Source organism: Primulina huaijiensis, chromosome 5, assembly GCF_012295235.1.
Source record: "Primulina huaijiensis isolate GDHJ02 chromosome 5, ASM1229523v2, whole genome shotgun sequence".
Classification (NCBI taxonomy): Eukaryota; Viridiplantae; Streptophyta; class Magnoliopsida; order Lamiales; family Gesneriaceae; genus Primulina; species Primulina huaijiensis.
This window is the reverse complement of record NC_133310.1, coordinates 15,773,082-15,789,876: the sequence shown is the minus strand read 5'-3', so window position 1 is coordinate 15,789,876 and position 16,795 is coordinate 15,773,082. Positions and strand designations below refer to the sequence as shown.

General features: G+C 36.1%; 2 protein-coding genes across 2 annotated transcripts; both read left to right on the top strand.

Moving 5' to 3' along the window:
* Positions 1-3,683: 3,683 nt before the first annotated feature.
* On the top strand, positions 3,684-6,290 carry LOC140976681 (uncharacterized). Its single transcript, XM_073440935.1, has 5 exons — positions 3,684-3,804; positions 4,276-4,302; positions 5,210-5,330; positions 5,448-5,569; positions 5,822-6,290. The coding sequence occupies exons 1-5, from the start codon at positions 3,800-3,802 to the stop codon at positions 6,150-6,152; spliced, it is 606 nt and encodes a 201-aa protein (XP_073297036.1). The 5' UTR covers positions 3,684-3,799; the 3' UTR covers positions 6,153-6,290.
* Positions 6,291-12,187: 5,897 nt separating this feature from the next.
* LOC140977676 (uncharacterized) lies at positions 12,188-12,727 on the top strand. The gene has a single exon (XM_073442421.1). It carries the CDS (start codon positions 12,188-12,190, stop codon positions 12,725-12,727), a length of 540 nt encoding a protein of 179 aa, XP_073298522.1.
* Positions 12,728-16,795: the final 4,068 nt, after the last annotated feature.

Genomic DNA, 16,795 nt, shown 5'->3' with positions numbered 1-16,795 from the left:
ATAACTTTTTGATACCTTTGATTTGACAGTATATTCAAAATATTTTGATAAGAAATGAATGAGTTATGATCGTTTTCGTGGGACTGCTCAAACTGCGTTTTTCTGAAAATGCGTTCTTGATGTGTTCTTGAAGTTTTATTATTGCAGGCTTCGTTGGGAATCAACGGGTGATCGTTGCCGCATTTAAGTACATTGAAAATGATGTTGGGATGATTGTTGGTGTTTCGTTTCGTGTCGTTAGGCACTTGGTTGAATTAGAAGTCGTAGGAACTGATTTGGTGTCAAATATCGTGTTCACGGATTGGGTTGCGTCGTTTGTGATGTGTAGTTGTTTTGGGATGTTTTTTGGAGTTTTATTAAGTGCCATAGCATCCTAGGATGGGTCTCGAGGTATTGGTTTACGGTCCGTACGATCGAGTTAGGAGGAATAAGCCTTAGGTGTAGTGATTCCCGTTAGTTCGCGTTTCCAACACCTACACGGACCCGTAGCCGGACCCTGGCACGGGGTCATTGCAATTTTTCCTTGAAAATGTGAATTTCCAGCCCCTACACGGACCCTTACATGGGGTCCGTGTCCCTTTTAATGTTATGATTGAGTCCGATGATTAAACAAGGTCAAGTCCCGAGAGATTTAGAATGTTTTTTTTCATTTTTAGGTGTGAGCATGACTATACTTCTAAGTTATGCAAGATAGGTATTCGAACTCATGTTAGTATGTGCAGCAGTGGCCCCAAGCGAGATCCAACGAATCCCTGAATGCCAAGTAAGTATGTTCGACGTGCAAAAGAAAATACTTTTAAGTTTTTGAGGTTTGCTAAATGTCTTGTGACCAAATTATGAATGAGTTTGGAAGTCGGTGAAAGTGGCCGAGGAACTCTCCACCCCGGTAAAGCATGATCGGGTTTAGATCAAGATTGGAAATCGGTAAAGCATGACCAGGGACCAATCCACCCGTTAAAGCATGAACGGGGATCTCATGTATGTTGTAGTGGACTTTCCCTGCCAGCCCAGTACTGTGGTTTAGTCTGATCAGGCACTTTTATGTATTGGTCACTTACTTTGAAACATATCTCTACGCAAAATGATGAAGCTTATGTGTGTTTAAGTATGTATGAGGCGAGCATGTTTAAGAAAAATTTTACGTTGATGACACGTCTATGATATGTATGTATGTTCAAGCTTTTGTATGCATGTTCAAGTTTCAAGTATGTACGCTCTATTTTAAGGATGCATGTGGTTTTATTACGTATTACTTGTTATATCCAGTTTATACATGCTGAGTCTTTAAGCTCACTAGACTTGATCGATGCAGGTGAGGATGAATTTGAGGAGACGAGGGATGGGAACCAGTGAGCCGGCTCGGACTGAGCGGGAGGCTAAACCCGAGGACCGCCCATGTTTTAAGTTTTTATACCATGTTTCAACTACTCTGATTTCACGTTTGTTTAGGATGTTTAAACAAGTATTATTCTTTAGCAAATTTTATTTGTTATCTCTTTTAATGCAAATATTTTTGGATGAACAATTGATTTATGAACGAAAATTGAAAGTTTATTTTGTATTTAAAAAAATTCTTATTTTTCCGTAAATTTTAAATAGTTTAAAAGTACGGTACGTTACAGGTGCTATTAGATCACTCATATATCACTCAGTCGCTCTCAGTCACACTTTGAATTATTTTACGCCACTTTATATTTTATACTCACACGATTATAATATACTATAATATAATAAATAGTCCACAAAACATTAATTTGATCACCTTTTATAGATTGAATAGTACAAAATATTTTCGATTCATTCATACTAAATCATTAATGTTCAATTACATTTTTTTAAAAAAACAATCCAACCTTCCACTTCCAAAAAACAATATTTTCTAGTACATCAAGTGGTTCTATTAGATCACTAATATATCACTCAGTCGCTCTTTGTATTATGACATTTTTTTTTATATTTTACACTATCAATGGAAATAGCTGTCCATTCTTTAGATTCGGATAACCATGTATAAGTTTCTTGTTCATCATTCTTCCACTCTCCATTAGAATTAATCAAAATCTGGATGATCGTCATTTCTATACAAAATAAGCAATAAAGATGTCATAAAAATTAAATGATTTAACATATAATCGGATGACATAACATATCAAAGTGGGCGACTGAAACAGAATTGAGCGACTGAAAACAGAATTAGGCGACTGAACCCATAATGTTTGGGCGACCGAACAATTAAGAATGAAATATATGAAAAATTATATTTGAAATATATACATTGTAATAAAAACCAATAAATCGATAAAAAAATTGATATGACATTAGAACTTACACCTGATTTAAAATCTTTGACAATGTTGAGAAAAATTGAAACTTTTTTTAGGAAAACAAATGACTACAATATTCTCTTGCTTAATGTAGAGAAAGAAAAAAAATTGAAGAGAAGACCAATGAATGAAGGATGAAGAAAAGAAGAATCGTTGTGAATAGGATGAGAAGAATGGAGGGAACAAAAACTCATTTTCTTTCCTTTTTTCCCTTTTTGTTTTGTACGCTTCTTTAGTTTTTTAATTAATTAATTATTTTTTTAAGTGAATGTTATTTATCAAATTTTGAATTCTAAAAAACTAATATTTAAAAATAAAATTTAGTTAAAGGTTAGATTTTAAAGTGCTCCTATAAAAAAAAAACGTCAGTTAAAGGTTGAAAGGAAAAAAAAAATTGAAAATATTTAAAATGATGGAAATTTCCCCACAATAAATGCCGTTTTCCAAGAAAACATTGACACCTATTTCTAGACATGTCAAAACGGGCTGGCGGGGCGGGCCAGCCCCACCACCCGCCACAACCCACCATTAGGTGGGGCGGGGCGGGCCAGCCCATCATTTTCGCGGGCTTCTAAATGGTCAACCCAGCCCAACCCACCTTGGGCCGCGGGCTAGGCGGGCCGACCCGCTTATTTTTAACCCGTTTATTTTTTTAAGAAAAAAATACTAAACAATATCGCAGTAAACATAGAAGAAAAATATATTTTAGTCAAATAGTTTCATAAAATACTTAAAAACATTGAAATAAGAGAAATTAAGAAAGCATCAACATAATCCATAAAAAGTAAAGTGCTTAAATCAAACATGAAGATTGAGACATGGAAGAGAACAGAAAGTCGAGTAAAGAGAAGGTTGTAAATTTTAGAAAATATTATGTGTTCAACAATACACATAATTATCAAACCTCCGCTGGATCCACAAAATTTCACTACAACTCGTCGGATTTCAAACAAAACCGTTCTTGGGTTCACAATCAACTGTTATGCTTAAAAATTATTTTAAGATTCATGAATAAAATTTAAAGAAATTTCTTCTATTTAAGATTCATGAATAAAATTTACAGAGATTCAGATTTTACCAGAGTGAGTGATGGAGGCGAGACCAAGGAGAAAAATAAGATAAGAGAGTGATGGAGGCGCATGAGACTTATTCTAATTTTTATATAAAACTTAAAAATATAAAAATAAAAATAAAATTATACCTTAATTTGGATAGACAATCCGCCCCATTTGAGCCTGACCTATCTGGGTCCGCAACCCAAACGAGCTCAATTTATTTGATCAGTTTATTTGGTCCACCTCCAAATAAACTGTTATTTTATTAATCAAATCCGTTCAATTTTTATATTGGTCGGCCAATTTGACAAGTCTACCTATTTGTCTTTTTCACCTCTCATCTTCTTCTCCCTTGGCATCGCAAATCACTGTGAATTTCTTCGGACTCGTCCCTCTTCTCAGTTCTCTGAACTTTGGTTTATGAGGTAGAAAATTCCTTTTTGGGCCATTTTTGTATTTGTGTAGAATTTCGTACTTCGTCTTATGATTTTGTTTTAAATTTGTCCGATTTTTGTTTTTGGATCTACCTTTTTTGCTTTTTAAGATTTCTCATCAATCAGGATTTTGGTCTATTAATTGTGGGTCGAATAATAGTTTTTCTCGTGAAAGATTTGATCTTGATTTCCTATACTCTGTTATTGTTCTTGATTTGCATAGTGGAAAAGGGTGTCGTTCTCATTTAGCTTTCAGGGAAATCAAGATTATTTCCCTCTATCGTTCTGGATTTTTGTGGCTTTCTCATTTAGTATACATGTTTCTTGATGGTCTTTTATTTCTTTAGAAGGCAAATCTTTTAGTCAGATCTGAGAGGGGATCTCTTTTGTTTGGGGTACTTTAATCATTATTAAATGTGTTGGCGTGTTTACTAATTTTCATCTTTTTGGCCACTTGTGCAGCAGCTCGAAGGAGAAACCCACTCTCGGGTAAGTTTTTCGAACTCCAATTTAATAATTAACTGATCATGACTGCTATGGAAAATTTCTAATTTGTTGTCTTGTGAGAAACATGTTGCTTTTGGTTTTAGTTTTAGTTGATTTTTTGTCTCTTGCTATGTCTTGTGAGAAACATGTTAACATAACCAGAAGCCGGTGAGAACGACAAAGAACACAATCTACAATACGACCTAAATCTGTATCAATGGAATTTTCTCAACTTGAGCTTGGCTTGGCACCAGAAAAGAATAAACAAGAGGGAGATAATCTTGATTTCCCTGCATGAAAATGAAACATAATAATTCCTGATATGCCCTCAAAATTCTTATCCCCCTCTTGTTTATTTTTTTCTGGTGCATTCTATTTTCATTCAGGGATATCAAATGAAACTGAAAAGTTCCCGATATTCCCTCTAATTTCTCATCTCCCTCTTGTTTATTCTTTTCTGGTGCCAACCCAAGCTCAAGTTGAGAAAATTCTATTGATACAGATTTAGGTCGTATTGTGGATTGTGTTCTTTGTCGTTCTCAACGGCTTCTGGTTATGTTAACAAGAAAAGAGGAGGGAAAATACAAAAAATTTGATGATTTTGCATCTTGAGAAAACAATATTGCAAAAATCTGGACAAATGCTAGCTCAAAGTTAAATAGTTGGCTCCTGTGTATTGAATTTCAAAGTTCGAACTTCATTGTTGGGGGTTACAAGTGTTCTTGTCTGAGTGGTTGAAATATTTCTACTCATTCTTCAGATTTTGGGAACTATTTTTGAACTTCGTCTCATTATGTCGTCTTCAATGAATTTCTTTTTATCATCACATCTCAAAGTAGAATCCTCGCGCAATGGTTTAGCATTTTTATGAAACAACACTAAAAACTTTGTTGTATATATCCTCAAACAGTGAACTCGATGATTTGTGGTATGACAACGATGATTCTTATCGTGAAAGCTCTGTTGAGAAATTAAAGATACCATCTGATATGGATAGGGAGTGGCAAAGGAGGCATGATCAATTCCATACGGTATCCCGCAATCTTTATTGAACTTATTGCTTAATGTGTAGTAGTGGACACTATCTATGCTTGTCTTTAATCCTTTGGGTCTTGCTATGTAACATCATCAGTTTTCTGGCAACTTAGATTGGCTATCGTGATGGTCTCATTGCTGGAAAGGAAGCTTCTGCACAAGAAGGATTCAATATTGGCTTTAAGGATTCAGTATCTATCGGCTACAACTGGGGTCTTGCCAGAGGGATTACTAGGTGTGAAATCGCGCAAAAACTTTTATAACGTATTTTGCTACTTATGGGGTTTCCTTATGTTGGGGGCAGCATTTTGTCCTCATTGTACTATGTGATTGTCTTAGCGGCGTGATGGTTAAAACATAGGCTATTACATAGTTTAAAAAGTTTGAGTTGCGCCATGTCTGTCACCTGTAACTTTCTTTAATACGACCCTTGAAATAACTTCTATCTTTTTCGTCAGTTACTTTGTTCACCGACTTTCATGTTCAGCTTACAACTTTGTTTTAGTGCCATGGCTTTTCTTCCCCTTGGGTTGAAGGAAAAGATGGTTGAAACCCAAGAAACGAGAAACAAGTTTCAACGCTTGCACGAATCCCTTCATTCTCTCTCGACAGCAGATGCTCTAATACTTTTCCATGAATACCTGAAAAGGAAGCCGGGAAACCAGAATGAGGATGCTACTCGCAGCTATGTCGATGCAGATTTGAATAACCAAATTCGAGACATGGATGTTTTACAGAATTACTTTAGAGAGCTGCTTTCACTTGTGGATGTGAGGATTCAGAATGAATCAATTGAGACATCTTTGTTTACTCCTTAAATATGTTGAGCATTGTCCCTTTGATTCGTTTCTAGTAGGGGGAAAAAACTCATTAATTCTGAAAGTTCGTTTCATCTGGTTAATGTATAGCACGTTAATTTTTAATGTTTGAAATTAATAAAAGATATCGTAATCATATATCTTTAATGTGTTACATACGTCTGTGCTCACTTGCTAGTTCTTAATAATATTAATAATCAAAGTTATTTTATAATGACTCTGTTTTACATTATAATTGTACTTATTTTAAACTATTATTAATCAATTAAATAAGTTATTATTTTCATTACACCCAAACAAACTACATCATTAACGAGACGTCATTACGATAAGAGTTTAAAAGATGCAAAATACAGAACGGAGGTTCAGTCAACACCATAGGATTGGAAAATAAGAAAGCGACTTGAGCCAACTTATTAGCAACGACATTAGCCTGTCGCCGCACCAACTTGAGGCCGAATTCAAGTACCACATGCAACAATATTCTGCAGTTATCAACAATTGATACAAACTTTGAAATATCTAGATTCACACAGTGAACTGCATCAAATACTCGAATTGCACCATATTCAAACCCATTTTATGTATCTATGACATCGTTTCCAACAAATCAATGGCTTCAGCTTCCTCAACAATCTGTATACTGTTAGAGTTGGTGTCCAGCAAGCCAACTTGTGGCTCAGACTTTTATTGAATCTGATGTACAATAATTTTTATTTTAATAATATTTTACGATTTTATTCGATTATGACATTATATTTTATATGTATACTCACGCAAACTGCACAGATAAAGTCCTTGAATATACAATAGGTACCATGATATTTGTCTCGCAACGTAAGATCATGAAACTCATTAGGAACTGTACCGTATATTCTAAATAGGTTCCTAGTCGAATCAACCGTCTAAAACAAAGATAAAGGTCGCTCGAGCTCGAGACTAGCATGTGATATAAACGCCATGTTTCATTGGCAAGGGCATGGAAATGTTCATTAACACAAATGGGTGATCATATGATGATGAACTGAACAACCTTCCCTCGGACTGTCTAAGTGGTTCTCACATATCAAGTGGAATAGTCCGCGCTTATGGTTGTACATCATTAGTCCTTTGAACTGAGATAATGTAGGGACTATATGTACTAGCATGCACTTTGATCCGTTTATCGACTCCAATGAGGGTCATCAGGCGGCGAGGTTGAGTGTAGTTTCGAAATACGTAGGAGCAAATGCACTGTAGTCGAGGATTCACCGTTTGCCTGCGGGTGAAGACATCCTATGTGATATGATGAGTTAATAGTACAAGGAGTCTCTGACCAGAGCAAGAAATGCGCTTTAGAGAAATGTGTTTTCATAGTTCCACATACTATGCCACTATTAGTACTCAAAGATAAATCACAACTTTATCGAATTCATATGCAACTCTCGATATATCAATGGTTGCATATTAGATCGGATATACGTGTTGAAGTGACCGTAATGTATGCTAACCATGACTAAAAGTTTTTGCAAGTACTATCAGTGATACCTATGAGATCATGGGGCGATGCTACAAGACGCTCTTACAATGATCCGATGGGTGCAATCAGAAATGAATTCTGATATTCTTGATCAAAGAGTTGATGAAAAGAATGGAGCTAACTAGGGTAAACCCGAATAAGCCTAAATGTTATTTTGAATCACATGGAGATGTGAACCCACTGCTAGCTGTATTCCTGAACCATTGATGGTGACACAAGTATCGGATTCTGTTTTCTCGTTGAGGCAGTCATTGCAAGGAGTTGAAATTTGGCGATTATAGTTTGATGGAGATCAAACAGGAAGCTTATAAAGGAGTTTATGAGCAGATTCCATAAGATTGAAGAAATGGAAGTTGGCTTAATTGCTAATTAATGAAGGAGAGTGGAACTTCCTGTTTCGTGAAGGAGTTCACTAAAACTGGCATATGTCCGATATGGTAAGTGAAAATGTTGATCTTCGAAATTTTCTTTATATGAACAAGACTTGTATCCTTGATACATCGGCGTTCTCGGATCGTCGATCGAGGTTACAATGAGTTCGGAATCATTTATTTAGTGGATTTGGAATTTATTAATTAAATGTTGGTACAAGTAGTGGTGACTACTAATATGTACACATACTATTATTATTATTATTATTATTATTATTATTATTATTATTATTATTATTATTATTATTATTATTATATATATCACGTGTTATCAAAAATTGACAACGACATAATATAATAAATAATAGTATAAGGATTTAAAATAATGAAAAATTATAGAGTCCTAGTACCACAAGGACTAGGAGTTCTTGTGTGAGATGGACTCCTAATTGAATTAGGAGTCAACCTCTATAATACACCATGAAGGCTCATAATTTGACACACAATTTTACCAACATAATTTTGCACAAAATACCACAAATCCTTTCCAATTTCTTGCCAAAAGCACTCGGCCACCTTCATCTTTTGAAGGAAAAATTTCGGCCATCAAGAGTCTTCCACCGCCACGCCGCCGTCACTGCACCATCTCCGAATTTTGGAAATTTGGAGACACTGTCTCAACGCACAAATCGCTTTCGATTTATAGTGCAATCCATGCGAGGAACCAAGCTTCTGATCGTAGACCTGATTACACAATCAAATCCGGTGTACCGTTCGAAGGGAATTACAAGAAGGACTATCTCGGCTTAAAAACCGGAATAGTTTGGAGTCCAGCGTAGAATACGTGCAGGTATAAACCCTATCACCCTCTGAATTGTTTGTTAAACACTTGAAGCCCAAGCAACGTTTCGATTGTCGAAACGAAAACTTTTAAACTTCCGCTGCGTCATGGGTGCGAGAATACTATGTCCCAACACTGATATCAGAGCCGGTAATTCTCATCGTGTGTTTTAATCTTTAAAATGTTTTGAGTATATTATTTCTAACCGCGTAAGAATTTTGCAGGAAATCGCATCCCATGAAATTTTTTTTTTTTTAAAAAAAGGGCAGTGCGCGCAGGCAGCCGATGCACTTCTGGGCAGCCAGAATAATTTTAAATAATAATAAAAATTTGGGACAAGGCTGCCCTGGCCAGTTCGGCAGACGGATGCCCGTCGGCCGCTGCCCGATCTGCGGGCGAGCAGCAGCGAAACTGGCTGCCTGAGACCAGTCCAACTAGGACTCTTCCTCGGGGTGATTTTCCAAATTTTCATAAATTTGGGGTTAAATTGATTTTTTCTGAAAGTACGTAGGATTTTATCCCTGCAATAATTTTTGATAAAACTAATTTACTACAAAATAAATATTTGAAATAGGATTTTAATTATTTATGGTAAAAAGTGTTTTACAAGAAATTTAATTATTTGAAGTTAAATAAAAGTGTTTTCTAAATTTGATAACTATGACGCTTAATGATAATTTGACGAGATACATAATTTGTTGATAATATGTGATATTATCGGATTAATATAATATATGATATTATATGATAAAAGAATTATCGAGATCTATGACCAATGTGCTAAGTGTATGTTAGGATATTTTACGTGTTGTAATTTTTGATTATTTGATAATTAAAAGTGGACCGGATTTATGGTCCGTTCCCACATCCTAAATTTGTATTCCAATGTTCCATGGATATTTAATGTAAATATAGAATTAGTAGGAGATCAAGATTTGTAGACGATGGGCCCGATACTCGAAAGGAGTTGTGAAAATCGAAGATGTGTAAAATATTGGAAGCTTATGTAATATTGCATTTGCATCCCTGCATTTACCTAGGCTATGTACATGGATCTGTATATGGCTCATACGGATCAATTAGCTCTCTGTTATCGATCATCCTTTATTATTTATGGTGTATGTGATATATTATAAATAATCAGTATTTGCGTTATTATTAATATAATAACAAAAGTTGCATGAATCCGACAATCATACAAACAATCATGACAAGAGTTTTAAAATTAATGATGAGAAAAAATTTTAAAATTAAAATATCTCATTTTGGATGAGATCCAAAATTTAAATCAAGTCCATTAAAAGAATAATTAAAAGAAAGTTTAATAATTCATTGCCTTCCATCAACGTTTGTTGCATGATGAACGATACCTGCGATCAGTGTCTGACTCATATTATTGGGGAGGCCTTGACGCCGGAAAGTTGTGACTTCCACTGAAATATTTGATGTGAATTACGTGGAACTCCCATGACTTCGGCTCATATTATTAAAAGATCTCATGACGACCGTCCACTAAGGTTCGACATTGATGGGTCGGGCTCGACACGTGAAGAGAAAAGGGATCATATTATTGTACCCCTCCTCAAATGTGAGGCAAAACTACGCAAGGGTTGCAAAGAGTTTCAATTGGGCTCTACCTTTTGGGAATTACGATTGACTGATATTATTCGGGATCATTATTTCCCAATTGGGTCTTCTGTACTCACTAAGAAAATTGGATTTTTCGTTTTCATCATAGGGCGGTGAAAATGTCAAAATGATGAGTGGCAATTCGTAAAAACAAATGTCCATATTTTACGTCTTAAAAATATTTCAAAATCGTCAGTAATGTTTATTCTGTTTTATTTTCAGTATATTTACAATGTCATCTCAAAACCCACTATCTGTTATAATCAATCAAAACTAGCTGACATGACTGAATTATCATGATTGGCTGAGGAATTTAAAAATTGTTTTAAATTACGAAAAGATAGCATATGTGCTCACTAAGACTTCCTCCTAAGTCGGCTAATCCAAATGCCACTGCAGAGGAGTTAGCTAAGTTTGACAAATTTTGGGACCATGATTGACAAGCTAATATTTTCCAATTGGGTCTTGCGTACTCACTAAGAAAATTAGATTTCCCGTTTTCATCAAAGGGTGGTGAAAATGTCAAAATGGTGGGAGGCAACTCGTAAAAAAAAGTCCATATTTTACGTCTTAAAACTATTTTAAAATCGTCAATAACGTTTATTCTGTTTTATTTTCAGTATATTTAGAATGTAATTTGGAACCCACTATCTGATACTAAATCAAAACAAGCTGACATGATTGAATTATCATGATTGGCTGAGGAATTTAAAAATTGTTTTAAATTACGAAAAGATAGCATATGTGCTCACTAAGACTCCTCCTAAGTCGACTAATCCAAATGCCACTGCAGAGGAGTTAGCTAAGTTTGACAAATTGTGAGACCATGACTTACAAGCTAAGATTTCTCAATTGGGTCTTGCGTACTCACTAAGGAAATTAGATTTTTTGTTTTCATTAGAGGGTGGTGAAAATGTCAAAATAGTGGGAGGCAATTCGTAAAAACAAAAGTCCATATTTTACGTCTTAAAAATATTTTAAAATCGTCAGTAATGTTTATTCTGTTTTATTTTCATTATATTTACAATGACATCTCGAAACCCACTATTTGTTAACTCAATCAAAACAAGTTGACAGGACTGAATTATCATGATTGGCCGAGGAATTTAAAAACTGTTTTAAATTACGAAAGATAGCATATGTACTCACTAAGACTCCTCCTAAGTCGGCTAAGCCAAATGTCACTACAGAGGAGTTAGCTAAGTTTGACAAATTTTGGGACCATGACTTACAAGCTAAGATTTCCTAATTGGGTCTTGCGTACTCACTAAGAAAATTGGATTTCTCGTTTCCATTAGAGGGTGGTGAAAATGTCAGAATGGTGGAAGGCAATTCGTAAAAACAAAAGTCCATATTTTACGTCTTAAAAATATTTTAAAATCGTTAGTAACGTTTATTCTGTTTTATTTTCAGTATATTTACAATGTCATCTCGAAACCCACTATCTGTTATACTCAATAAAAACAAGCTGATAGGACTGAATTATCATGATTGGCTGAGGAATTTAAAAATTGTTTTAAATCACGAAAAGATAGTATATGTGCTCACTAAGACTCCTCCTAAGTCGGCTAAGCCAAATGCCACTGTAGAGGATTTAGCTAAGTTTGACAAATTGTGAGACCATGACTTACAAGCTAAGAGCTATATACTAACTTCTATCTCAAACGAGCTGCAGATGCGGTTGGAGGAAGCTGTGAATGCTGCTGACATTTACAGCCACCTACAAGAGTTATACGGTGAACAAACGTGTCCACTGAGGCACGTTATTGTCAAAGAACTCATGACATCACGCATGCGAGAAAGGGCCTCGGTCCATGAGCATGGCGTGAGGATGATTGCTCTCATTGAAAAGTTAGTGGGCCTGGACCTTGTTATCCCCAACAAACTGTCCACGGATATTTTGCTATTGTCACTGCTATCTTCGTTTGATGGGTTTGTGGTGAACTTCAACATGAACAAGTTGAAAGCCAGCCTTGAAAAGTTGGTCAACATGCTGACTAGTTATGAAGCCACCATCAAGAAGGAAAAACATGTTTTCCTCGTTGGCTCTTTTTCTAGGACGAAAAAGGGGCCAAAAAGGAAGAGCAAGAAGCGTTCTCGTCCTTCCCAGACAAACAAACCCAACAAGAAGCAAGTAGCAAACAATTCCAAGGGGCCTGAAAAGCCTGACAAAAAAGAAGAAGTTTGCTTCCACTGCAAGAAACCTGGATACTAGAAGCGCAATTGCAACGAATATCATGCCCAAAAGAGTTATGGAAATGATATATTCTATATTGAAATAAATGTCTCAATTAATTCAACTTCTGGGTATTGGATACCGGATGTGGATCTTATCTTTACAATAATTTGAAGGCGAAGATAAGAAGTACAAGACCGAGGGAGGATGAGACCTTCCTAAAGATCGGCAATGGAGCAAGAGTTGTTGTGCTTGCTAGGGGACATTTATTTAATACTACAAAATAATTTTAAGTTGCTTTTGGAGACGTTTTTCTAGTTACAGATTTAGTTAAAAACATTGTTTCCATTTCTATGCTTGATAAAGATGGATTTTCTTGTTTATTTAGCAAAGATGTCTGCAATATTTACAAAAATGAATGTTTAATTGGAACAAGTAAAATACAAAACGACCTTTATAACTTAAAAATAAAAGATATTCCAAACAACCATACCCAAGTAAACATGATTACAACAACAACAAACAAAAGAGAACATGATAGTCTTAACCAAGTACAATTGTGGCACGCTAGGTTAGGACATATTTCCCAAAGAAAGATGCACAAGATAGTGAGAGATGACATATTTGACTCGTCAGACATCAACTCTCTAGAGACACGTGAGTTCTGTATGAAAAGAAAAATGACCCAGACCCATTTCCTAGGGAAAGTGGAATGTGCACATTATCTGTTAGATTTGATCCATAAAGATGTGTGTGGCCCACTAAGTATTAGCTCGAAATTTGGCCATTCTTACTTCATTATCTTTGTCGATGATTATTTGAGGTTTGGATATGTGTATTTAAAGAAATACAAGTCTGAAGCCTTTGAAAAGTTCAAAGAATTCAGAGCAGAAGTAGAGAAACAGTTAGGAAAAAATATTAAAACACTACGATTAGATCGAGGTGGAGAATACTTGAGTACTGAGTTTCAAGACTACCTTAAGGAGAATGAGATTCTCTCACAGTGGACTCCGCCTGACACACCCCAGTTGAATGGTGTGTCTGAACGTTGTAATCGGACATTGATGGACATGATCCGATCTATGATGGGATTAACTGAATTACCGCCATCTCTTTGGGGTTATGCGCTTGAAACAGTGGAAATGTTGTTGAATCAAGTCCATACAAAGGTAGTTGATAAAACTCTATATGAGATATGGATAGGAAAGCCACCCAAATATTCTTACCTAAGAATATATGGATGTCCTGCTTACGTGAAGCAGGCAGTGGGAGACAAATTGGATATAGAGCCAATTTGTGCTACTTTTTAGGATATCCAAAGAACTTTGTTGAATATTATTTCTATTATCCCAGTGAAACACATGTATTTGTTTCAAGGAATGCCACCTTCTTAGAAAAGGATTTTCTATTAGATAGAAAAGACAGGATGATAGAACTCGATGAGATTGGAGAACCACCCATTACACAAGTAGCAGAACCCACACCCCAACAGCTAATCAAAGAAACATAAGCTCCTAGGAGATCCAAAAGGATCTTAAAGCCGATTAATATGTTGAGCTTGCTTCTTGAAGAGAGCCAAGGTGAGCCCATTCCTGGATGTGATCCAAGAAACTTCAACGAAGCATAGTCTGATGCCAATTCATTTAAATGACTTGAAGCCATGCAGTCCGAGATGGACTCCATGTATTCGAACCAAGTATGGTCCTTAGTAGATCAATTTGAGGGAATTGTTCCCATATGATACAAATGGATTTACAACAGGAAACTTGAAGCAGATGGGAAGGTGGTGTCCTTCAAAGCTAGATTGGTAGCAAAAAGATATACTTAAAGACAAGGTATTGACTATGATGAAATTTTTTCTACAGTCACGATGTTAAAGTCCATTAGGATATTGCTAGTCATTGAAGCAAGGTATGACTATAAAATGTGACAGATGGATGTAAAGACAACGTTCTTTAATGAAGACATTAAGGAAAAGATTTACATGTCTCAACTTCAGTAGGAAGTGAGCATAAAATATGCAAATTTCAGAGATCCATTTATGGACTCAAGCAGGCATCGAGGAGCTGGAACCTCAGATTTGACAACACTATCAAAGAATTTGATTTCGCCAAGAATCCTGAGAAACCTTGTATGTACAAGAAGGTCAGTGAGGGTGCAATAACATTCTTGGTGCTTTATATTGATGACATACTACTCATTGAGAATGATGTAGAGATGTTACAGTCAACTAAAATATGGTTAGCTTGTACGTTCTCCATGCAAGATATGGGTGAAGCATCATATGTATTAGAAATACAGATCTATAGGGGTAGATCAAAGTATATCGGTACCATACTGAGGAGATTCTCTATAGAGGAGTGCGTGTGACTCCATCCAAATCTATGTGCCCTAATACTGATGAAGAGATAGAAATCATGATCCGCATTCCATATGCATTTGTTATAGGTAGTATTATGTATGGTATGATATCTACTCGACCTGATGTTGCATATGCACTGAGTGTTGCAAGCAGATATCAGTCGAATCCCAAACTACTGCATTGGAAAGCATTGAAGGACATTCTTAAGTACTTGAGAAGAACTAAGAATTTTTTCTTGGTATACGGGAGTGGAGAAATAAAATAAAAAGACTACACTGATTCTCGATTCCAATCAGATGTGGACGATTTGAAATCGACCTTTTGATTTGTATTCAAACTCAATGGTCGTGCTGTCTTTTGGAAGAGTTCCATGCAATACACCATGGCAGATTCAACCACTGAGGCCGAATACATAGTTGCATCGGCTGCAGCAAAGGAGGGTGTTTGGATGAGGAATTTCGTCCAAGAGTTGGGTGTCATTCCACAAACAATTGATCCAGTCCCGGTCTACTGTGAGAACACTGGTGCCGTTGCGCAAGCTAAGGAACCGAGGTCTCATCAGCGATCCAAACATATACTGAGGAAGTTTCACATAATCCGAGAGATCGTGGGAAGACGAGACATATCGGTAGAGAGAGTCGCCTCCGTAGATAACGTTACTGATCCACTGACAAAGCCTCTACCAGGACCATTGTTTGAGAAGCATCGTGAAACAATGAGTCTAAGATCTATAGGTAGTTGGACATAAGGCAAGTGGGAGATTGTTAGAGTAGGTGCTCAGCAAGCCAACTTGTGGTTCGAGCTTTGATTGACTCTGATGTAAAACAATATTTATTTTAATAATATTTTACGATTTTTTTCGATTTTGGCATTATACTTTATCTGTATACCCATGCAAGCTGCATAGATAAAGTCCTTGAATATACAATAGGTATCATGAGGTCTGCCTTGTAACGTAAGATCATGAAACTCATTAGGAAGTGTACCGTATATTCTAAATAGGTTCCTAGTCGAATCAGCCGTCTAAAACAAAGATAAAGGTCACTCGAGCTCGAGACTAGCTTGGATTAGCCGTATATGATGATGCACTGAACAAACCTCTCTCGGACTGTCTAAGTGGTTCTCACTTATCGAGTGTAATAGTCCGCGGTTATGGTTGTACACCATTAGTCCTTTGAACTGGGACAATGTAAGGGTTATACGTACTAGCATGCATTTTGATCCGTTTATCGACTCCATTGAGGGTCATCAGGCGGCGAAGTTGGGTGTAGTTTTGAAATACGTAGGAGCAAATACACTATAGTCGGGGGTTCACCGTTTGCATACATGTTAAGATATCATATGTGATCTAATGAGTTAATAGTGCAAGGAGTCTCTGGCCAGAGCAAGAAATGCGCTTTAGGGAAATGTGTTTTCTTAGTTTCACATATCATGCCACTATTAGTACTCAAAGATAAATCGCATCGTTATCGAATTCATATGCAACTCTCGATATATCAATGGTTGCAGATTACATCGGGATATATGTGTTGAAGGCACCGTACTGTACGTTAACCATGACTAAATATTCTTGCAAACACTATCAGTGATACCTAGGGGATCATGGGGAGATACTACTAGACGCTCTTACCATGATCTGATGGTTGCAATCAGAAATGAGTTATGACATTTTTGACCAAAAAATTGTTGAAAAGGATGGTGCTAACTAAGGTAAGCCCGAATAAGAATAAATGTTATTTTGAATC